This window comes from Dendrobates tinctorius, unplaced genomic scaffold (genome assembly GCF_039654945.1).
Source record: "Dendrobates tinctorius isolate UK_male_01 unplaced genomic scaffold, ASM3965494v1 ptg000058l, whole genome shotgun sequence".
Taxonomy (NCBI): domain Eukaryota; kingdom Metazoa; phylum Chordata; class Amphibia; order Anura; family Dendrobatidae; genus Dendrobates; species Dendrobates tinctorius.
This window is the reverse complement of record NW_027361726.1, coordinates 24,286,052-24,310,010: the sequence shown is the minus strand read 5'-3', so window position 1 is coordinate 24,310,010 and position 23,959 is coordinate 24,286,052. Positions and strand designations below refer to the sequence as shown.

The 23,959-nt window shown below is 49.2% G+C and overlaps 1 protein-coding gene across 8 annotated transcripts in view; it reads right to left on the bottom strand.

The window, feature by feature from the left end:
• FOXN3 (forkhead box N3) overlaps positions 1-23,959 on the bottom strand; it is a 134,629-nt gene that overhangs the window by 5,429 nt on the left and 105,241 nt on the right. For 6 of the 8 annotated variants that reach the window (XM_073578194.1, XM_073578198.1, XM_073578197.1 and 3 more), the window contains 2 exons: positions 5,912-5,977; positions 1,046-1,154 (listed from right to left, as the gene is read on the bottom strand). In XM_073578194.1, the coding sequence (XP_073434295.1) occupies positions 1,046-1,154; positions 5,912-5,977 (175 nt within the window). The remainder of the gene's footprint in view (positions 1-1,045; positions 1,155-5,911; positions 5,978-23,959) is intronic. The other 2 variants (XM_073578200.1, XM_073578201.1) reach the window with 2 other exon arrangements.

Here is a 23,959-nt window from a genome sequence, read left to right as displayed (position 1 = left end):
CTACAGAGCATCATGGATGCTGACGCATGCAGGGGTGGACACACAATGACAACCACTAGCGGCACACAGCATGCGGCTGCAGGGTCAGACTACACAGGGACTGTTTGCAGTCTGTTACCATGGAAACACATGGGTCTGTACATGACCTGTAAACATATCGGTTCTGGGCCAGGAAGATACAACGGCGATATTTCCTGCTCGCATCTATGGCGAGATGTGTGTTTCTCCGGCACCGTCCCGTTCTTACGTTTGAGTCTTCCCAGCACAGAACGTACTTGATGCTGTGGTGTCTGACACAGAATGATTCCCCAATAACCGCAGGATGCAATATTTATTTTGCAGGCACTGGGAAAATTCCCAGCTTCACATTTTATTTCATTAAAATCAGAGACACCCCCCATTCTACTATAACCCCTACACAGCCACACAAAGTACCAGCCGCTCAGGCTGGACAACATTCATCTTTTTTGGAAACCCGAGCGTCTATAAGATCTCATAAACCCTCCTTCAATCTTGTCATGATCACACAGCTGAGGACCCATTACAATGTATATCAGTGTAAATATCAGCAGTCAGCCTCCAGTCTAGGATTTGCCTTGAGCAACATTGCAGCAAATCCTCAGCTGTGAAAAGGATTATGGCAAACCTTTTATTTCTAGCCTCTCGCTGTCAAAACAAGAATGTTTCAATTTACTGACAGCAAACTAGCAAGATGCACAAAGTTTCCTTGGACTGGACACCGGCCCTTTAAATTCATCTTCGGGTCTTGGCAGAAAATCTCTGGAAATAATCTCTGGGGCAGAAAATGCAGAAATGTTTCCACACTGATCGACAGAATCTGTTCCTCCATCGCTTCATAGAAAACGAGCCTAAAACGTTTCCGGTTGATGGAGGCAAAAAGAAGTCGCCAGAGTATCATTCCCCTTGGGATCAATATGTGCTCTGCCCCTACAGGGTGCAGTCCCGAAGGACCATCATGTTACATAGGAATCCCTCGAAATCACAGGTGAGGACGGAGTTGCTGCCCATCGCCCCCGACACGTACCTGACAGCAGCTGCCATGCTTCCAATAGGGTTGATTGGTAAAGGTCTGACACCAGGGAAGATCCCTCTGCTGAGGACGCGGGCACCGTTCTGGATGACTCCAGGGGAAACTGCGGAGACAGAAGATGGATAATCAGCATCAAATATGTAGTAATCTACAAGCCAACATTATACACCAGGACATTGAGGGACGAGGACAGAAATCAGCTCAGCCCCAAACCACACAAACTGCACAGTCTCCAGCCAGAACAGTGCAGCAAAAAGAAAGTCTGTTCATCCAGTTCCTCCTGGTGCATCCAGAGAAATGGTTATTGTATGTGACCAAAATGATGAAGTAATGAACCGCTCACCCAGCTTTCCACAAACCCAGCACATTATGTACATGCTCAACTATTGTAGAACCAGTGTTGATTGAACCAGAAGGCTCTGGATGAAAGTCATTATCGCTTTCCCCCCCCCCCCCCCGGATAGCAGTGCTGCATGGGATTGTGGGAGGACACAGACAGACAATAGGTAATGCACATGGTTACAATGTATCACTGCACGGCTCCACATTATAGAAGCATCCTCATTAACTCCTCCTGGCAAGGATAAAATCAGCCATCCACACCTGTCCCAGAATTACAAGATTTCTACACAATCTGCTGCCTGAAATTACACTGGGATGAAGGGATTATTTCTGGAGCTTTTCCACCTTTATCCAGGCTGTTCCCCATTAACTGTGCAGTTGCTTGCTCCCTGTTATCAGCCACTTCATATTGTGGAGAAGCCAGAGGCAGAATTCCTCAGGAGGTCAGGAACAGCAGAACTTACCACCGGGGAAACACAGACCAAGTTGGGGGTTACTGGCCCTTTATTTCAGAACCTGCTGTTTCTTTTAGGGTTAAACTTCATGATGAGACAGAGTGACGGCACCGATGCTGATGAGGATCATTCCCACCTGCCCCGGTCCGCACCGGCACCTCCTGCTAGAGGATAATCTCTGCCCTGCGATCACCCCGGGCTCCTGGCACAAGCGCAGCAGAATCACGGCTCCGTCTGCGCTGTTTTGGATGAGCACGTGCCGTCGATCATAATATTGAAGTAATTTCTGACGATTTTCATTGAAGTGACATCTGTTGGTGAATAATTTACCGGCAGCAAATTAAGATTCCTCGCGACGTTGGGTGGAGTCATAATATTATAATGATCTGTGAACCGGGGCAGCGGGGAGTTCATCCAGGAACGGGAGCGCCCCACAACCAGTACAGGAGGATAGGAGGAGGAGACAGCACCGGGCACAAGGAATGACAAATGGGACACAGCGACTTCCCAAATCCTATAATTCCTGACTGCCGACACCAGAAACGCAGAATTGGAACAGTGAAAATAAACTGAAAATGCAATTTGTTTTTCCTTCATAATCAAAAGACCTATGCTTGCTGTCAGTGGCTGGTAGCAGTCTCTTCAAAGCGCAATATTACAAGTGGAGGGTTTCCATCTAGTCTATCGTACGTCCAGCAGCTGCACAGCACAAAATAATGGCAACCACAATCATTAAATGTTGCTGTCACAGGACTAAAAAATAGAAGATCAATGTCCAGGAAAGATGACGAATGTAACAGTGATGATAAACTCCACTGTAGGTTAAGAACCCTGTAACATGTCAGGAAACGCCAACCCCGGGAAAAGAAAGCAGAAATCAGAAGAAAACCAAAGGAGCAGCAATGACATCACTGAGAATGCCTCCTATCCATCACTAGAGATCAGCGGTGACATCACTGAGAATGCCTCCTATCCATCACTAGAGATCAGCGGTGACATCACTGAGAATGCCTCCTATCCATCACTAGAGATCAGCAATGACATCACTGAGAATGCCTCCTATCCATCACTAGAGATCAGCGGTGACATCACTGAGAATGCCTCCTATCCATCACTAGAGATCAGCGGTGACATCACTGAGAATGACACCTATCCATCACTAGAGATCAGAGGTGACATCACTGAGAATGCCACCTATCCATCACTAGAGATCAGCAGTGACATCACTGAGAATGCCTCCTATCCATCACTAGAGATCAGCAGTGACATCACTGAGAATGCCTCCTATCCATCACTAGAGATCAGCGGTGACATCACTGAGAATGCCTCCTATCCATCACTAGAGATCAGCGGTGACATCACTGAGAATGCCTCCTATCCATCACTAGAGATCAGCAGTGACATCACTGAGAATGCCTCCTATCCATCACTAGAGATCAGCGGTGACATCACTGAGAATGCGTCCTATCCATCACTAGAGATCAGCGGTGACATCACTGAGAATGCCTCCTATCCATCACTAGAGATCAGCAGTGACATCACTGAGAATGCCTCCTATCCATCACTAGAGAGCAGCGGTGACATCACTGAGAATGCCTCCTATCCATCACTAGAGATCAGCGGTGACATCACTGAGAATGCCTCCTATCCATCACTAGAGATCAGCGGTGACATCACTGAGAATGCCTCCTATCCATCACTAGAGATCAGCGGTGACATCACTGAGAATGCCTCCTATCCATCACTAGAGATCAGAGGTGATATCACTGAGAATGCCTCCTATCCATCACTAGAGATCAGCGGTGACATCACTGAGAATGCCTCCTATCCATCACTAGAGATCAGAGGTGACATCACTGAGAATGCCTCCTATCCATCACTAGAGATCAGAGGTGACATCACTGAGAATGCCTCCTATCCATCACTAGAGATCAGCGGTGACATCACTGAGAATGCCTCCTATCCATCACTAGAGATCAGCAGTGACATCACTGAGAATGCCTCCTATCCATCACTAGAGAGCAGCGGTGACATCACTGAGAATGCCTCCTATCCATCACTAGAGATCAGCGGTGACATCACTGAGAATGCCTCCTATCCATCACTAGAGATCAGCGGTGACATCACTGAGAATGCCTCCTATCCATCACTAGAGATCAGCAGTGACATCACTGAGAATGCCTCCTATCCATCACTAGAGATCAGCGGTGACATCACTGAGAATGCCTCCTATCCATCACTAGAGATCAGCGGTGACATCACTGAGAATGCCTCCTATCCATCACTAGAGATCAGAGGTGACATCACTGAGAATGCCTCCTATCCATCACTAGAGATCAGAGGTGATATCACTGAGAATGCCACCTATCCATCACTAGAGATCAGCAGTGACATCACTGAGAATGCCTCCTATCCATCACTAGAGATCAGCGGTGACATCACTGAGAATGCCTCCTATCCATCACTAGAGATCAGCGGTGACATCACTGAGAATGCCTCCTATCCATCACTAGAGATCAGAGGTGACATCACTGAGAATGCCTCCTATCCATCACTAGAGATCAGAGGTGATATCACTGAGAATGCCACCTATCCATCACTAGAGATCAGCAGTGACATCACTGAGAATGCCTCCTATCCATCACTAGAGATCAGCGGTGACATCACTGAGAATGCCTCCTATCCATCACTAGAGATCAGCGGTGACATCACTGAGAATGCCTCCTATCCATCACTAGAGATCAGCGGTGACATCACTGAGAATGCCTCCTATCCATCACTAGAGATCAGAGGTGATATCACTGAGAATGCCACCTATCCATCACTAGAGATCAGCAGTGACATCACTGAGAATGCCTCCTATCCATCACTAGAGATCAGCGGTGACATCACTGAGAATGCCTCCTATCCATCACTAGAGATCAGAGGTGACATCACTGAGAATGCCTCCTATCCATCACTAGAGATCAGCGGTGACATCACTGAGAATGCCTCCTATCCATCACTAGAGATCAGAGGTGACATCACTGAGAATGCCTCCTATCCATCACTAGAGATCAGCGGTGACATCACTGAGAATTACCTCCTATCCATCACTAGAGATCAGCAGTGACATCACTGAGAATGCCTCCTATCCATCACTAGAGAGCAGCGGTGACATCACTGAGAATGCCTCCTATCCATCACTAGAGATCAGCGGTGACATCACTGAGAATGCCTCCTATCCATCACTAGAGGTCAGCGGTGACATCACTGAGAATGCCTCCTATCCATCACTAGAGATCAGCAGTGACATCACTGAGAATGCCTCCTATCCATCACTAGAGGTCAGCGGTGACATCACTGAGAATGCCTCCTATCCATCACTAGAGACCAGCAGTGACATCACTGAGAATGCCTCCTATCCATCACTAGAGATCAGCGGTGATATCACTGAGAATGCCACCTATCCATCACTAGGGATCAGAGGTGACATCACTGAGAATGCCTCCTATCCATCACTAGAGATCAGAGGTGACATCACTGAGAATGCCTCCTATCCATCACTAGAGATCAGCGGTGACATCACTGAGAATGGCTCCTATCTATCACTAGAGATCAGAGGTGACATCACTGAGAATGCCTCCTATCCATCACTAGAGATCAGAGGTGACATCACTGAGAATGCCTCCTATCCATCACCAGAGATCAGTGATCATACTGCGGAGATAGCAGCCACTTCGCTCAACCGTCAATGACAGCTTCCTGTAATCCCTTACGTGTGGGGTCCTGTCGCTTTAATATGAGGGGCTTCATCTGTCACAACGAACAGTATCTTGACTATTAATAACTGTCTCATGAACGCTCTATTTCCAGCAGGAGCCACCTTGACTATGGGATTCTCTACGTCCCATTCAATGAGTTTATAACTGCACAGGGTCGGGTACATGATGCGGGGGGCACATGGACCAGGATACACAGGTTTGTCCTGTAATTCCCCGCTAGAAGCTGATCTATGGGAATGTCTGTACGCTGTGGGTCAGTCAGTATCTGTTAGTCGGGTGGAGCGTCTCCGTCTACTCACAACCTGCGTGTAAATCGTGTGGAGAATTCAATAGCATCATGGCGCTGGCCGCGGCGACGTCGGGATCTGTGAAAATCAACCAATAGAATCGTTACTAAGTATTGGGGCGAAACATGGAACTTACAAACTCTATGATGGGGACGGGGGGCACAAGGCGCCCACCACCAGGGCGCGGACCACCACCAGGGCATGGACCACCAGAAGGACAGCCACATGATTTGAGAGCAGAGGAAGGAGACAGCAGAGACGGCTGCACACAGATCAGGGGACGGACCCCGCCGGGAGCTCACGAAACAAGAAGATGCAACAGCATCAGACAATATCAAGCCTGCAGTGTAAAGAATGGAGGGTATTCTAACTACGTCCTAGGTCCTGTATGTGAGGAAAGTGTCCTTCGGCCATATATAGGCAGGCACCAGATGACATCAGAAAATAGCAATAGGTAAACCCTGGGCATCACCATGGCAACCAGAATGTAACAACCCTCCATCCTTTAAAGCTCCTTTACATTTAGAGATGGACCAGCGATCCGACCAGTGATCCGACCCGGTCAGGATCGCTGGTGCATCGCTAAATGATTGCTAGTGAGCTTTCACACAGGCAGATCTCACAGCGATGCAGCAGCGACGCAGCGCACGATACTCACCTTTCACAAACAGCGATCCTGACGTCCTCCCGCCCACCTCCACGCATCGCTCGTCGGCGCCAGCAGGAAGCCCAGCAGGAAGCGCCCGACGAGAAATGGAGCCGGACATTCTCGTGTGATCAGCGATGGACAGCGGGGGAGCCGGTCAGAGGTATCACACATAGCGATATTGCTATAACGTCACAAAATCGGTGACGTTATAGCGATATCGCTATGTGTAAAACCCCCTTTACACTGCAGGGTGCAGAAAACTACATGTGGTTTTTCTGATGGCGGCACAATTTATATTCTGCTTAGGCTCCATAACGACAGCAGGATAATCCCTGTGATGCCGGGGTCACGGCTGGAGCCGCGCCCCAATAATCCCATGCACAGGGGAGGATGCAGCGATCTTTCAGGGCTCCCCAGCAAACTAATCTATATTTCACACTTGCTCCCCAGAACAACGGCGGCCACAACTGATGGTGATATGACCAATTGCTGGCGGCACTGTGAACTGGCTCAACTGCGAAGATCTACCATCACCCAAATCTGCTCCCGCAGGACCAGTTCCCGCTCTGTTACTAGAGGCATGGTAGCTTGTAGGGACATGAAGAAAACATTATGGTTTTCCCAACTGCCCCCCCACCCCCGATCCTGCGCAGACGCCCACGGAAAATCGCAGAGTAAAGCAGTCAGGGCTTCCATAGAAACCAACATCACCATAGCGACAGTAAACAACCAGGAGCAGCTGCTGAAAAGAACATCTGCCCCAGCGAAGATACCCATCTGCCAGAGGCGAAAGAGGCTGAGGCCACGAGACAAGAACAAAAACTGCAACACAGAACGGCCACACGACACCCAACCACAGGACACCACCCGGGAACAACAACGCCAAGAGTCATCCCAGCATCTCTGCGGGGACAGCGGCTGTGACTGAAATGGCTGATAACAGGGAGTAATAGATTGTAGTCTCCTGTCCTACAGTCACCTCCCCCAGTAATGGCTGATAACAGGGAGTAATAGATTGTAGTCTCCTGTCCTACAGTCACCTCCCCCAGTAATGGCTGATAGCAGGGAGTAATAGATTGTAGTCTCCTGTCCTACAGTCACCTCCCCCAGTAATGGCTGATAACAGGGAGTAATAGATTGTAGTCTCCTGTCCTACAGTCACCTCCCCCAGTAATGGCTGATAACAGGGAGTAATAGATTGTAGTCTCCTGCCCTACAGTCACCTCCCCCAGTAATGGCTGATAACAGGGAGTAATAGATTGTAGTCTCCTGTCCTACAGTCACCTCCCCCAGTAATGGCTGATAACCAGGGAGTAATAGATTGTAGTCTCCTGTCCTACAGTCACCTCCCCCAGTAATGGCTGATAACAGGGAGTAATAGATTGTAGGTCTTTTTTATTATTATAAAATCCTTCACGACGTTACAAATAAAACACAACAGAACAAACATAGAACAAAAACTCCAATCAGAAACAATATGACAAAATCAGACACAAACACAAAGAAATAAACCAGAAATGGAAACAATAAGGGAAATTATCGACCTACAAAACGGGAAAAGAAAATTAAATTAAAGAAACAAGAAATTAAAAACTAAAAAAAAAAAAAAAAAAAAAAAAGGAACAAAATTACAATAATTACACCAGCACCCCCTTAAAATAATAAATAAATAAAATCATGTAAAACCCCCGACCCAGCTCCATTCACACTATTATATACAACCCTGAACTACATTAACACCGTCCTATATACAATACTATATACAATATAAACATATGACACCAGTCCGAATATTGTACAAGACACACCTAATACCCTCTGGTCCCACTGCCTTACCTCACAGCCTCCCCCTTACACCGCCACATTCACACTTACGACAAACCTAATTACAAACATATTATAGAAAATTAACAATATTTATATATTTTTCCTTTTATTTATTTTTTTTAGGATTTTTTTTTTTTATTTTTTTATTTTTTTTTACACTATATATAAAACACACATCTACTCTAACTATCCCACCACCCCTGATCCAGCTCTGGCCACAAAGTTCAGGATTTCTCCGAGCTAGGATCAGGCCCCAAAGTTTTTCCCCAGGCGGGGCCTGGACCAGGCCAGATCAGTCTCTTATCACCGCTGTTGAAAACCCCCCATCCCCCCACCCAACCTAACTAAGACCCTCTATTATACACAATATATACAATACATACTTTACGCTATATACAATATATACATAAACCAACGTTACAGAACATAACCTACGTACTCACCACTTAAGGCTCAAGTTCGATGCTTGCAAACCTTCTATTCAGGAGACTGAAATTCAAAACAAAACTCTAGAGTGAAAAGGCATCAGCCCACCACCAGGATATAGGAGTACTAACGGACTAAGGCACCCCGAAGGAGAAACCCCTCCAGAGATGGGCCGCCCTCCGGGCACCCAGTCTTTCATACTCCAGAGAACGGACCTTCACCAGGGCATCTAGGATGCTGCTATAAACTTCGTCTACACGGAGGATTTTACTCTGCGTCGAAACTAAAACTCGTGCGTTCCACGTGAAGTACCTGACCACTGCGCTGACTATAAATAAAGTGACTCTGTCCCTTCTCCCGAGGTCTCCGAACGCTCCATAGGCCCACTCGGCATAGAACAGAGTAGCCAGCCGCGGCCAACCAATGGAAGCTCCCACCCTGTTGTACACCTCTGTATTAAAGGGACAATGAAGCAGGAAGTGCTCCATGCTTTCCAGCATGTTAGCACAAGCCTCACGGGGGCAATTCCTGTCCTCGGAGATCCTGTACTTCAGATTGTCCCTCACATACAACTTACCTTGGAAGCAGCGCCAAGTCAAGTCCCAGTACTTCTTGGGGATCCTATTAGAATTTAACAAACTCAACCCAACCTCTAGATCCCGACTTGGGCAGTCCTTGAGGACCAATGGACTCTGAAAATGCGAAAGCAAGACCCGCATGTCGAGGAGTTTCCTCGGGAGGGACCTCACCTCCCACATTCCCAGACCCCACCGGCGCATCATCTTCAGAACCGGGGTAACATAAGCCGGGAGATGCCCATGCGGTGTGCGAAGATCCTTCAATCTTCCCCCTGTCTCCCATTCCTGGAAGAAAGGCTGAAACCATCCCTTGCAGGAGAATACCCACGGAGGAGCCCTCTCTTTCCAGAGGTTTGCCACGTTGACCTTCAAAAAGGTGTTCACTAGGAACACCACGGGGTTCACCATATTCAACCCCCCTAGTCTCCTCGTGCGGTAAGTGACCTCCCGCTTGACTAGGTTCAGTCTATTCCCCCATAACATCTGAAAGAACAGACTGTAGACCCGAGTCCAGAGAGGCTCTGGCAAGACACAGACGCTGCCCAGGTAGAGTAGTAAGGGGAGCAGGAAAGCTTTGCACAGGCCAACCCTTTCCCTCAGGGTCAAAGACCAACCCTTCCATTGGTCCACTTTTTGAGCGACACCTTTGATTCTGCCTTCCCAGTTTTTCGTGGGGTAATCACCCTGACCAAATTCGATGCCTAGGACTTTGGCGTGTTCTTGGGGTTCGGGGAGGGTGTCCGGAAGATCAAACCTGGGATCCCCGCCTCCCAGCCAGAGACTCTCACACTTGTCCTGGTTGACCTTGGACCCGGAAGCCTCCGAGTAGCTCTCCACTTCTGACATCACCACCATCGCCTCCTCTCGCGAAGAAACAAAAACGGTGACATCGTCCGCGTAGGCCACTACCCTCAGGATGGCCTCTGGCGCCACCCCGCCCATCCCCACCCCCGCCAACGGTCCACACTCGATCCTTCTGAGGAAGGGATCGATCGCAAACGCGTACAGCAATGGGCTAAGAGGGCAGCCCTGACGGACACCAGATCCTACCCCGAAAGGTTGTCCAATCCACCCATTTACCAGAGGGAAAGTCTCAGCCCCAGCGTATAAGGTCTTAAGCCAGTCCACAAACCCCCCAGGCAGACCGTACCTCAAAAGAGTGGACCAGAGGTACTCGTGGTCAACCCGGTCAAAAGCCTTTGCCTGATCCAGGGTCAGCAGGAACCCCTTCCAAAGGCCCGCCCTGCCTTGCTCCACGGCCTCTCGGACACCCAGAACAGCACTGAAAGTGCTACGGCCAGGAACGCAACAGTTCTGAGCCTCTGAAAGCAGCCGCGGCGCAAACTTCACCAGCCTGTTGAAAAGTATCTTAGCCAAAACCTTCCTGTCCACATTGAGAAGTGCTATGGGACGCCAATTCTCAATGCGTGACGGATCCTTACCCTTTGACAAAATGATCAAAGCTGACCTCCTTAATGATCTCGGCAGGGTGCCCGAGGAGAGACACTCATTAAACACCTGAGTCAAGAGGGGAACCAAGGAGTCCCTAAAGGTCCTAAAGAACTCGGATGTTAAGCCATCCGGACCTGGTGATTTTTTGGGCCTGAGCCCATCGATCGCCAGTCTCACTTCCTCTTCTTTGATCGCTTCTGCCAAAACGTCCAGCGAGAGGTCAGCCCCTGGCTCCGGAACAGCTTCAGCCAGGAAAGCCGACATCCTGTCACGATCCAGTTCCCTCCTTCCCAAGAGGTGTGAGTAGTATGAACTGACGACCTCCAAGATCCCTGATCTGGACCTCTTCAAGGATCCCGTACTGTCCATCAGCCCCGTCACTATCTTACTATTCACTGACATCTCGCAGCTTCTGTAAGGGTCGGGCGAGTAGTACTTCCCGTAGTCCCTCTCAAAAACCAAAGATGCGTGCCTATCGTACTGACACCTCTTCAGCAAGGACTTCACACCGGAGATCTCCTCGCGGCTACCTCCAGTCGAGACAAGATGCTCGAGTCTCCTCCTCAGGCTCTGATACAGGCGATCCCTGTTCAGGCTTCTGAGGTTCGAGAGTTGCCGGAAGAATTTCGCCACCCGATGTTTGAACATCTCCCACCACTCTGACTTAGTGTTACTTAGGCCCAGCAGCGGTACCTGGCTCTGAAGAAAATCCTCAAAAGACCGTCTCACAGCTTCTTCCTCAAGGAGTGATGAATTCAGCTTCCAATAACCTCTTCCCATCCTAGGAGTCTCTGTAACGTTCAGAGAAAACATAATCAAACAGTGGTCGGAGAACTCCACCTCCACAACCGACAACGGCGAGGAGACGGCTTCCTCCTTCAAATAAAACCTATCTATCCTAGACCTGCACTGACTACCTCTAAAAAAGGTGAATCCCGTGCTGCCTGTGTTGTGCCGGATGTGGACATCCACTAGGCGTGCCTCACTTACTATCCTGTTTAGCGCGACGCAATCATAAGTCAGCCGGTCCCCAGAACCTCCTCTATCACAGGGTCTCGTGACGTTGTTGAAATCCCCTCCAAAGACCACCTGCCGACTTGAAAATAAGAAAGGTTTGATCTTCAAGAAGAGACATTTGCGGTCCCACTTGGATTGGGGACCGTAGATGTTAATGAGCCGAAGCTCCTGTCCCCCCATGGAGACATCTAGGATCAAGCATCTCCCCATTTCTAATTCAATTAATCGTCTGCATTCAACCGCTGCAGTCCTAAAAAGGACCGCCACTCCGCTATACGGCTCGGCCGCAAGAGACCAGTAGGAGGGCCCATGCCTCCACTCCCTCCTTGCTTTATGCATGGTTGATAGGTCAGTCAACCTGGTCTCCTGCAAAAACAAAATGTCGGCATCAAGTTGGCCGAGAAAATGAAAGGCCGTGTACCTTGCCGCTTCTGACTTTATGCTGGCAACATTAATGGTTGCCAGCGTCAACGGTGTGGGTGCCGCCATCATGATTGATTGGATTAGATAGCCTTTTTCTTCCCACCCCCAACAGCTTCACCCTCTTCCTCAGACAATGATGAGCTTTTAGTGCGCTTAAGACACACAGACTCATCCATTCTCTCCTTACATACACTCTGGCCCTTGTCTGGTGGTCCCGAGGTAGTCCCCCCCCCCAGAGGGCCCTTTAATTGCTCCCTGAGAAGAAGACTCAGCGACCCCCTGAGCCCCAACATCCCCGTCCGCTACCTCCGGCTCCGGGCCCCTGTCCTCCCCCTCTGCAGGGGAGTCCTGGAGGGCCCCGAACCGGTTGGAGAGATCCACCAGAGGGGGGGCGGCTGGACCTTCCAATGGCACCTGGATCAGGGCTAGAGAATCAGAGGGGTCGCACTCCAGAGCGGAGGCTCGAGACCCGGACCCACTCCTACCCTTGGTTGTTTTCCGGTTACCCTTTTTCCTTTGTTGTGACCATTCCCCCTCTCCCTCATCCAGACTGTCACCGGATGAGGGTTCCTGGGAGGACATGGCGTCTGCCTGCTCCTCCCTTTCAAGTCTCCTGACTTCCTCACTCAATTCGCTGTCTTTAGGATCCTCAGCTGCAAGTGAAGTACCTGGCTCAGGGTTTAGGGTCATTACTCCCTGCCCCCTGTTCCCATGGCGTTGCTCCTGCCGCCTGATGTTGGATGGCGGCAGCTTGCTCCTCACCGGTTCCCTGCCTCCTCCGCCCCTACTGGTCCCTTCACCGGCAAGATTAGTCCCGGCTTTCGCCTGTCCCGCACTCGCCGCTTTCAGGACTGCATTGGCAAAGGAACGCGGACAGCGACTGAATGGATGACCGAGGTCACCACACAAGTTACACCTAATCCTGCCACAGGTAGCAGCGAGATGGCCAAGGTCCCCACACAGTGCGCACTTCTGGGTGGTACACTGCGCACTGAAGTGTGTGGGGCTGCCGCACCTGTGACGGACCTTAGGCTGCCCCTGGTAGAAAATCAGGATCCTGTCCCTCCCCAAAAATGTAGAGGAAGGTATATGGGTAACAGTGTTTCCTGAAACCTTCAATTTCACCATGAAGGTCCAGGCCCCTGACCAGATACCATGGTCGTCGCGGGTCTTCTCAGGAATGCCGACGATGTCGCCATATCGACCAATCCAGGTGGAGATGTCCATGCAGGAAAGTGACTCGTTACTGGTCAAAACGGTCACCTTCCTGACCGAGTTCTGGCGGGATATTGCGACAGGGACGAAACCTTGCCATTCGGGGCGACCCCGAGCCAGCTCATGGCGAGACCAAAAAAGCTCAAGGCCCTCCGGTCTCACGAAGCTGACATCGAAGTAGGAGGTCCCATAGGGATGGATCAAGGCAAAGATGTCGTATGCCGCGAAGCCCATCCCCAGCAGGAGCTCAGCAACCTTTGACCGATCAGGACAGGCATCCTTGCTTACCCACTGGAGACGGGCCACGTTCCTACGGTTACTCCTCTGCCCCGGTGTCGGCAGAGACCAGACAGTCTCTGCCCCTCTATCTCGGAAGGCGGAAAGACCGTGTCTCTCTATCCAGAAAGACAGATCAACCTCCCTCCCCTCTACAATGATGGAACTCTCCCCTTTCTTCAGGGCGTCCAGGAAGCGCTGCTGCAAGTCACCATCCTCGGGGCCACCAGACAAGGGCGCACTACTACCCCCAGCAGTGACAGCCCCCGAATAGCTAGGGGCTGAAGCCTTCGCCACCGCTGGGGGGGCAGTGGGACCACTACCTACTTCCCCTCCACCAACACCAGTGCTGCTCTCCTCATTCACTCCACCAATACTCCCATCATTTGCGGCACCACAACTCCCATCATTCACTCCACCACTATTCCCACCATTCACTCCAGCAGTACTCCCATCATTCACTCCACCAATACTCCCAACGTTTGCGGCACCACAACTCCCATTATTCACTCCACTACTACTCCCATCATTCACCCCATTACCAGTGTTCTCTGCACCTTCCACAGTCTCCTCCATTCCCTCCTCCCTTGTGTCTGCAGTCTCTGCACTCACACCTGCTGGGTCGGGGGAGCGGTGCAGCACCACACCCGTTTTAATTAGCTCAGTGCTGACATTGTGCCGTTCTTTTGGAGCACTGTGCCCCTTATTGTTCTGGGCTGCCTGCCCTGTAGCCACAGACTTCGGGGTGCTGGTATCACATTTTGGGGCATGCTGTCCCCCCGTCACAGCAGAGCGCACAGTGTTCCTTGCTGATGATGTTCCCTGCTTTTGCTGTGTATTTCTTTTTTCCCGTGGCTCTGTCTCAGCTGCGCGCCTCCTCTCCTCTGTTGAGGCGCACTGCGCCCCTGTCACAACAGTGCGCCCCCCTTTCGCCGCACCATGCTCCTCGGCCCTGCCCCCCACAGCCCCGGCGTCGGCCGGCGCAGCTGCAGTGAGCAGGGATGGAGTCTGCCCACACCGTCCCCCTTTCGCAACGGCGTGGACATCCCCCCCGCTCTCCTCGGCCCCGGTGATAACCGGCTTAGCCGCAGCAGGCAGGGAGGGAAACTCCACGGGGTCCCCTATGTCCGGCGCCGTGAGTACCTCCACAGCCTCACCCCCTGCACTGTTCCCCGCACAGACGGCAGCATTGCCGGACGTCCTCCTCCTCTCCCCACCTTGCCTATGCCCCGGACCCACTGCAGAGCCCGTGCTTTTAGGTTTGGTGGGGTTTACACAGGAGGTGGTAGGTGTAACATCAGACATTGGTACATATTTGTAACTCACCACCTCCTGTGTCATCTTTTTTTTCTCCTTCTCTTTTTGGTCTCCTCCGCTGGCTCGTCCTCCCCGAAGGAGAATGTGGTCAGGTCCACAGGAGACTCCAGCTCTCTGATCTCCCTCAACAGACCGCACTCCTCCTCGTCCTCCGCTGACACTCCAGCATGGGTTGTCGGAGTCCTCTGCCGTGCCGGGAGGCCGCTTCCTTGCTGGCTCTGCGACTCTTTCTCCCGGCTTGTTCCAGCACGAGAGACTCCAGCCACGACTTCATCGTCCTCCTCCTCCTCGCTTAGGACGCCGGCTGGCAGTTCTCCCGAGGTATTTAACCCCTTCATTTCAGAGAACCGCCGCTGGTTCTTAAACCTCTCCAGGAAGGGACCTGCGCTTTTCTCAATCCCCTCCCGGAGGAGCACTAACCGGACCACCTCATCTCTGAGGGCTTTAAACCTCTGGGAGGTCGCGGGTCTTTCCTTGTTAGAGGCACGGGTGTTCAGGATCCGTGCCTCCCGCAGCTGCTCCTTCAGCCCGGTCAGTGCTTTGCCGGCGTCCTCGTACTCTCGCAACATGGCGACCACTCGGGAGGAGAAGGAGCTCGTGGACTCGCTGGAGGTCATCTCGCCCCATGATGTTGCTGGGCTCTTCTTCCTGGGGCCTGGGGTGCCCCTGTCTCCCTCTCTGGGCGGACGATGAGCCGTCTCGGGGTTGGAGTAGGTGGGTACGGTCTTTCTCATCCGACCAGATCTCCTCACGCCCTCCTGGGCCGGTTGCTGCTGCTCTCTGTCCCCCGCCGGCACAGACCGGGGAACAGAAGCCTGGGAAGCCATGCCTGGCTCCCAGGAAGCCTGCCTCTCCCTGGGGAGAATAGAGGCAGACTCTGGGCCTCCTCCTGGAAGTCCTGGAGCTCACAAGACAGGTGCTGCTCTCAGCAGGGTGTGACTGATTGTGGGCACCTGTCCTACAGTCTCCTCCCCAGTAATGGCTGATAACAGGGAGTAATAGATTGTAGTCTCCTGTGCTACAGTCACCTCCCCCAGTAATGGCTGATAACAGGGAGTAATAGATTGTAGTCTCCTGTCCTACAGTCACCTCCCCCAGTAATGGCTGATAACAGGGAGTAATAGATTGTAGTCTCCTGTCCTACAGTCACCTCCCCCAGTAATGGCTGATAACAGGGAGTAATACTTTATACTTCTTTATAGCTTACAAGCTTCACAATCACTGGAACCTGAAATAAGATTTATTGATGGATGATAACTGAAGATAATAGACCAAAGGTCAACGCTTGCAGACAAAGCATTGCGACCTCATTTTCCACAAATCCTGTCCTGTCGGTGACGGCCCCAATTCTGCACTGGAGTCACATGTCACCTGTTATTTTAGGTCATTGTGCTGAGATCAGCGGCTTCTCCATGTGAACAACAAAGCAGACAATCAGCAGCGGAGGGGGCTGAGCACAGCGCAACGCAATAACAGGCAGAACCGGACTGATATGGGACGCAACAATCACAACATATTGTACACAAGCATCAGCCACAGGGAAGTGGTACTGTGCAGTGTATATATATATACAGGACAAGGAGTGGAACTGTGCAGTGTATATATATACAGGACAAGAGGAGTGGTACTGTGCAGTGTGTATATACAGGACAGGAGGAGTGGTACTGTGCAGTGTATATATACAGGACAGGAGGAGTGGTACTGTGCAGTGTATATATACAGGACAGGAGGAGTAGAACTGTGCAGTGTATATATACAGGACAGGAGGAGTAGAACTGTGCAGTGTATATATACAGGACAGGAGGAGTAGAACTGTGCAGTGTATATAGACAGGACAGAAGGAGTGGTACTGTGCAGTGTATATAGACAGGACAGGAGGAGTGGTACTGTGCAGTGTATATAGACAGGACAGGAGGAGTGGTACTGTGCAGTGTATATATACAGGACAGAAGGAGTGGTACTGTGCAGTGTATGTATACAGGACAGGAGGAGTGGTACTGTGCAGTGTATATAGACAGGACAGGAGGAGTGGTACTGTGCAGTGTATATAGACAGGACAGGAGGAGTGGTACTGTGCAGTGTGTATATACAGGACAGGAGGAGTGGTACTGTGCAGTGTATATATACAGGACAGGAGGAGTGGTACTGTGCAGTGTATATATACAGGACAGGAGAAGTGGTAATGTGCAGTATATATACAGGACAGGAGGAGTGGTACTGTGCAGTGCATATATACAGGACAAGAGGAGTGGTACTGTACAGTGTATATATACAGGACAGGAGGAGTGGTACTGTGCAGTGTATATATACAGGACAGGAGGAGTGGTTCTGTGCGGTATATATACAGGACAGGAGGAGTGGCACTGTGCAGTGTATATACACAGGACAGGAGGAGTGGTACTGTACAGTGTATATATACAGGACAGGAGGAGTGGTACTGTGCAGTGTATATAGACAGGACAGGAGGAGTGGTACTGTGCAGTGTATATAGACAGGACAGGAGGAGTGGTACTGTGCAGTGTATATATACAGGACAGGAGGAGTGGTTCTGTGTGGTATATATACAGGACAGGAGGAGTGGTTCTGTGCAGTGTATATATATATATATATATATATATATATATATACACATACAGGACAGGAGGAGCGGTACTGTGCAGTGTATATACACAGGACAGGAGGAGTGGTACTGTGCAGTGTATATATACAGGACGGGAGGGGTGGTACTGTGCAGTGTATATATACAGGACGGGAGGAGCGGTACTGTGCAGTGTATATATACAGGACAGGAGGAGCGGTACTGTGCAGTGTATATATACAGGACAGGAGGAGCGGTACTGTACAGTGTATATATACAGGACAGGAGGAGTGGTACTGTACAGTGTTTATATACAGGGCAGGAGGAGTGGTACTGTGCAGTGTATATATACAGGACAGGAGGAGTGGTACTGTGCAGTGTATACAGTGGGGAAAAAAAGTATTTAGTCAGTCAGCAATAGTGCAAGTTCCACCACTTAAAAAGATGAGAGGCATCTGTAATTTACATCATAGGTAGACCTCAACTATGGGAGACAAACTGAGAAAAAAAAATCCAGAAAATCACATTGTCTGTTTTTTTTCATTATATTTGCATATTATGGTGGAAAATAAGTATTTGGTCAGAAAAAAAATTTCATCTCAATACTTTGTGATATATCCTTTGTTGGCAATGACAGAGGTCAAACGTTTTCTGTAAGTCTTCACAAGGTTGCCACACACTGTTGTTGGTATGTTGGCCCATTCCTCCATGCAGATCTCCTCTAGAGCAGTGATGTTTTTGGCTTTTCGCTTGGCAACACGGACTTTCAACTCCCTCCAAAGGTTTTCTATAGGGTTGAGATCTGGAGACTGGCTAGGCCACTCCAGGACCTTGAAATGCTTCTTACGAAGCCACTCCTTCGTTGCTCTGGTGGTGTGCTTTGGATCATTGTCATGTTGAAAGACCCAACCACGTTTCATCTTCAATGCCCTTGCTGATGGAAGGAGGTTTGCACTCAAAATCTCACGATACATGGCCCCATTCATTCTTTCATGTACCCGGATCAGTCGTCCTGGCCCCTTTGCAGAGAATCAGCCCCAAAGCATGATGTTTCCACCACCATGCTTTACAGTAGGTATGGTGTTTGATGGATGCAACTCAGTATTCTTTTTCCTCCAAACACGACAAGTTGTGTTTCTACCAAACAGTTCCAGTTTGGTTTCATCAGACCATAGGACATTCTCCCAAAACTCCTCTGGATCATCCAAATGCTCTCTAGCAAACTTCAGACGGGCCCGGACATGTACAGGCTTAAGCAGTGGGACACGTCTGGCACTGCAGGATCTGAGTCCATGGTGGCGTAGTGTGTTACTTATGGTAGGCCTTGTTACATTGGTCCCAGCTCTCTGCAGTTCATTCACTAGGTCCCCCCGCGTGGTTCTGGGATTTTTGCTCACCGTTCTTGTGATCATTCTGACCCCACGGGGTGGGATTTTGCATGGAGCACCAGATCGAGGGAGAATATCAGTGGTCTTGTATGTCTTCCATTTTCTAATTATTGCTCCCACAGTTGATTTCTTCACTCCAAGCTGGTTGGCTATTGCAGATTCAGTCTTCCCAGCCTGGTGCAGGGCTACAATTTTGTTTCTGGTGTCCTTTGACAGCTCTTTGGTCTTCACCATAGTGGAGTTTGGAGTCAGACTGTTTGAGGGTGTGCACAGGTGTCTTTTTATACTGATAACAAGTTTAAACAGGTGCCATTACTACAGGTAATGAGTGGAGGAAAGAGGAGACTCTTAAAGAAGAAGTTACAGGTCTGTGAGAGCCAGAAATCTTGATTGCTTGTTTCTGACCAAATACTTATTTTCCACCATAATATGCAAATAAAATGAAAAAAAAACAGACAATGTGATTTTCTGGATTTTTTTTTCTCAGTTTGTCTCCCATAGTTGAGGTCTACCTATGATGTAAATTACAGACGCCTCTCATCTTTTTAAGTGGTGGAACTTGCACTATTGCTGACTGACTAAATACTTTTTTGCCCCACTGTATATACAGGACAGGAGGAGTGGTACTGTGCAGTGTATATATACAGGACAGGAGGAGTGGTACTGTACAGTGTTTATATACAGGGCAGGAGGAGTGGTACTGTACAGTGTTTATATACAGGGCAGGAGGAGTGGTACTGTGCAGTGTATATATACAGGACAGGAGGAGTGGTACTGTGCAGTGTATATATACAGGACAGGAGGAGTGGTACTGTGCAGTGTATATATACAGGACAGGAGGAGTGGTACTGTGCAGTGTATATACACTGCAAGATCTGTTCTCTAGAAACTAAAGTGATGATTACAGAACACACATTGAGTGACTCGGCTTTCCCAGGATTCTGCACAGCTGTGACAACTTATTCTGTATAGTAATCACCACACAGTACATACAGATACATACATATATGTACTCTGCGGTGATCACTATACAGAATAAGTTGTCACAGCTGTGCAGAATCCTGGGAAAGCCGAGTGTCACTCAGTGTGTGATCTGTAATCATTACTTTAGTTTGTAGTGAACAGATTTTGACATTTTCCCAAGTTGCCAGAACAGAAGGTGTCGGCATCTTATATCCTTATATTTCCTGGTGAAATAGTGGATTTCAACAACACCAAAGTGGAAAGTTCCCACAAAGTCTGTGGATTCCATGTGGAGCGCCCATGAAGTCCCTGGGATGGCGCTCACCGAGCAGTGAGGGGTTACATCCAGGACACCATTACATCAGCACTCACATTACAACACAAGACACATTCCTTCCACATCATATAATCCTAGAGTCACTGCGCCCCCCACTCCACGTGAAGCCCCCAAGGAGGCTGTGCAGTCCAGACGCCTCTCCTCACTGGAGGCTCCGCTCTCCTGACCTCATTTATTACAACTGCAACTAATTGTAGCAATTCTTAAAGGGCCTCTCCACATAAATTGCTCTAATCTGTTTGTAAGAGATAGACGTAGCTGAGGTTTGAGGTCTGCGGAGCCTCCTGGCCCATCTGCTTTCAGTCCTGCTGGAGACGTCAGCAATGTCACAGCCTGGGTGCTAGGAGCTCTCTGCCTGACAACTCAAGGAAGACACTGATTGATGCAGCGTATCCATAGTAACCAGAATGTCAGACAGACGTGTTCTGTGCAGCTTGTTATAAAGGGGCTCAGCATGGAAGAACCCAAATAAACCTATATGTGACCACCAGGGGCAGTATGAGCCGCTCAAACCGAAATTAACCCTTACAATGCCCTGTGTTGCCTATTGTGAAACCTTCCCACTATATAGATACGCTCACAATAGATAATGGGTTAACAAAAACTTAAACCTGGGGGCGCTCTTCTACAACACTTTTATTATCACGTTTCCATTGCTTTTGCCATTGGCGGCCGGGTCTGTGACGATAGTGAAGGACATAGCCTGAGCAAACATAAAAAGTCATGACATTTCTCCTTTAAATCTCTATTGTGGAGGAAGGAGTGACTACAAGATGACGAAGAGGGCGACGTTCAAGGGTCGGACAAGTCCTTAGTTATTTCTATGGTTGCCTTGACAACTATGAAACAAATGAAGCAAATTACACCGTAACTAATTCATTGAGGATTGCGAGTCGCCGTCCGCCGCTCGGGGACACGCAGGCTTGTCGCACAGCGAGCTTCGGCATTCTCCGCTCAATTATCACTGTGAGAAGATACAGCCCTCCTCCGCGTACGAGGCCGGGACAGCGCGCGCCGCTCGCCTTTGATTCGCTCCTTCCTCGTGAATAACGCAAACTCTGATGTCAACAAATGGTGTTTGCAGAGTTGAGACGAGATGCTTTCATCTCCGCAGCCGCGATGATTACAAGATCTCTCCGGGCGCAAGGGAAATGTTTGCTTACAAGTCAAAAGTACAAAATAAAGAAGAAGCCCCCTGCACTGCGGACGCGAGGACGTAAATTGTCGCCATCACTTCACTGCAGCGGATTCAAATGAATTAATCAAGAAATGCGCAGAAATAAATACAGTGACAGAAATTGATACAGGAAGAAAGGAAGCACTGTTTGTTTTTTTTAGTTACCCAAAAAAAAAAGTTGCATCATAGGCAGTTTTCTACAAAAAACAAAAAAAATTTGGACACTCTGCTGGGAAAACAGGAATTCGTTGGTTAGAAGAAAAAAAAATTCTAACTCAAAAGCCATGAAAATTAGACAGGCAAATATAATGACTTTTCCTTCGTGTTACACTAGATTTCCATTCTCGAGAAAACCCAGTAATAAAGACTTCTCCCAACCATACTTCTCTCCCTGCTGGCGCCAATATGTATCAACTAAAGGTATGAAATGGAAGGGGGGTGGGGTACAGAGATCAGAGAATGTCTCCTATCCATCACTAGAGATCAGCAGTGACATCACTGAGAATGCCTCCTATCCATCACTAGACATCAGCGGTGACATCACTGAGAATGCCTCCTATCCATCACTAGAGATCAGAGGTGACATCACTGAGAATGCCTCCTATCCATCACTAGAGATCAGAGGTGACATCACTGAGAATGCCTCCTATCCATCACTAGAGATCAGCGGTGACATCACTGAGAATGCCTCCATCCATCACTAGAGATCAGCGGTGACATCACTGAGAATGCCAACTATCCATCACTAGAGATCAGAGGTGACATCACTGAGAATGCCTCCTGTCCATTACCAGAGATCAGCGGTGACATCACTGAGAATGCCTCCTATCCATCACTAGAGATCAGAGGTGACATCACTGAGAATGCCTCCTATCCATCACTAGAGATCAGCAGTGACATCACTGAGAATGCCTCCTATCCATCACTAGAGATCAGAGGTAACATCACTGAGAATGCCTCCTATCCATCACTAGAGATCAGCGGTGACATCACTAAGAATGCCGCCTATCCATCACTAGAGATCAGCGGTGACATCACTGAGAATGCCTCCTATCCATCACTAGAGATCAGCGGTGACATCACTGAGAATGCCTCCTATCCATCACTAGAGATCAGCGGTGACATCACTGAGAATGCCTCCTATCCATCACTAGAGATCAGCGGTGACATCACTGAGAATGCCTCCTATCCATCACTAGAGATCAGAGGTGACATCACTGAGAATGCCTCCTATCCATCACTAGAGATCAGAGGTGACATCACTGAGAATGCCTCCTATCCATCACTAGAGATCAGCGGTGACATCACTAAGAATGCCTCCTATCCATCACTAGAGATCAAAGGTGACATCACTGAGAATGCCTCCTATCCATCACTAGAGATCAGCGGTGACATCACTGAGAATGCCTCCAATCCATCACTAGAGATCAGAGGTGACATCACTGAGAATGCCTCCTATCCATCACTAGAGATCAGCGGTGACATCACTGAGAATGCCTCCTATCCATCACTAGAGATCAGAGGTGACATCACTGAGAATGCCTCCTATCCATCACTAGAGATCAGCGGTGACATCACTGAGAATGCCTCCTATCCATCACTAGAGATCAGCAGTGACATCACTGAGAATGCCTCCTATCCATCACTAGAGATCAGCGGTGACATCACTGAGAATGCCTCCTATCCATCACTAGAGATCAGCGGTGACATCACTAAGAATGCCGCCTATCCATCACTGAGAATGATCACCTATATATGTATACAGAGTATCCATGAACCACTCACACAAAAGTATATATAATCCACTGCATATTTACAGATAATTACTAATGGAGAGATGGGTATAGATATGTCTCTAGCCAGATCTATTTTTGTATGTTTTTTTTTAATGTTTGTTTCTGTCCATCAGGAGTGTATTTTCAGACCCTGTATACACACCAGTCCTGCACAGTTATAGGGCTGCGGTGTATACTGCCTCTGCTGAGTGACTCAGCTGGGTGTAGTGTGACAACCTGCAGAACAAGTTCATCACCATGGCAACAAACGACTCAACCGTCATGTACACAATATCAACAGAGAAGCGATCAGTCGTCCCTGCCCCATTCCTGGAATTGATGCCGATAGTCTTATCCTGCAAGTAAAGCAAGATGGCAGCGAGAATAGAAGCGCTGAGTCTGCAGAGCTGGGATGCGTCTTCAGGATCATGTGACCATGACTAGAAAACTAGAAAAGAATCAAGATGTCAAGGAAACTAATTAGTAAATATTTATGGTAAATAACACTGTACATGACTGCTACACTGTATCCTTTACAGTCACCAGGGGGGCAGCTAGAGTGGGATAAAGCCCCCCCAGCATCATGCCAGGGTCACCTGGAGCCAGAGCGGGATAAAGCCCCCCCCCCCAGCATCATGCCAGGGTCACCTGGACGGGCCACA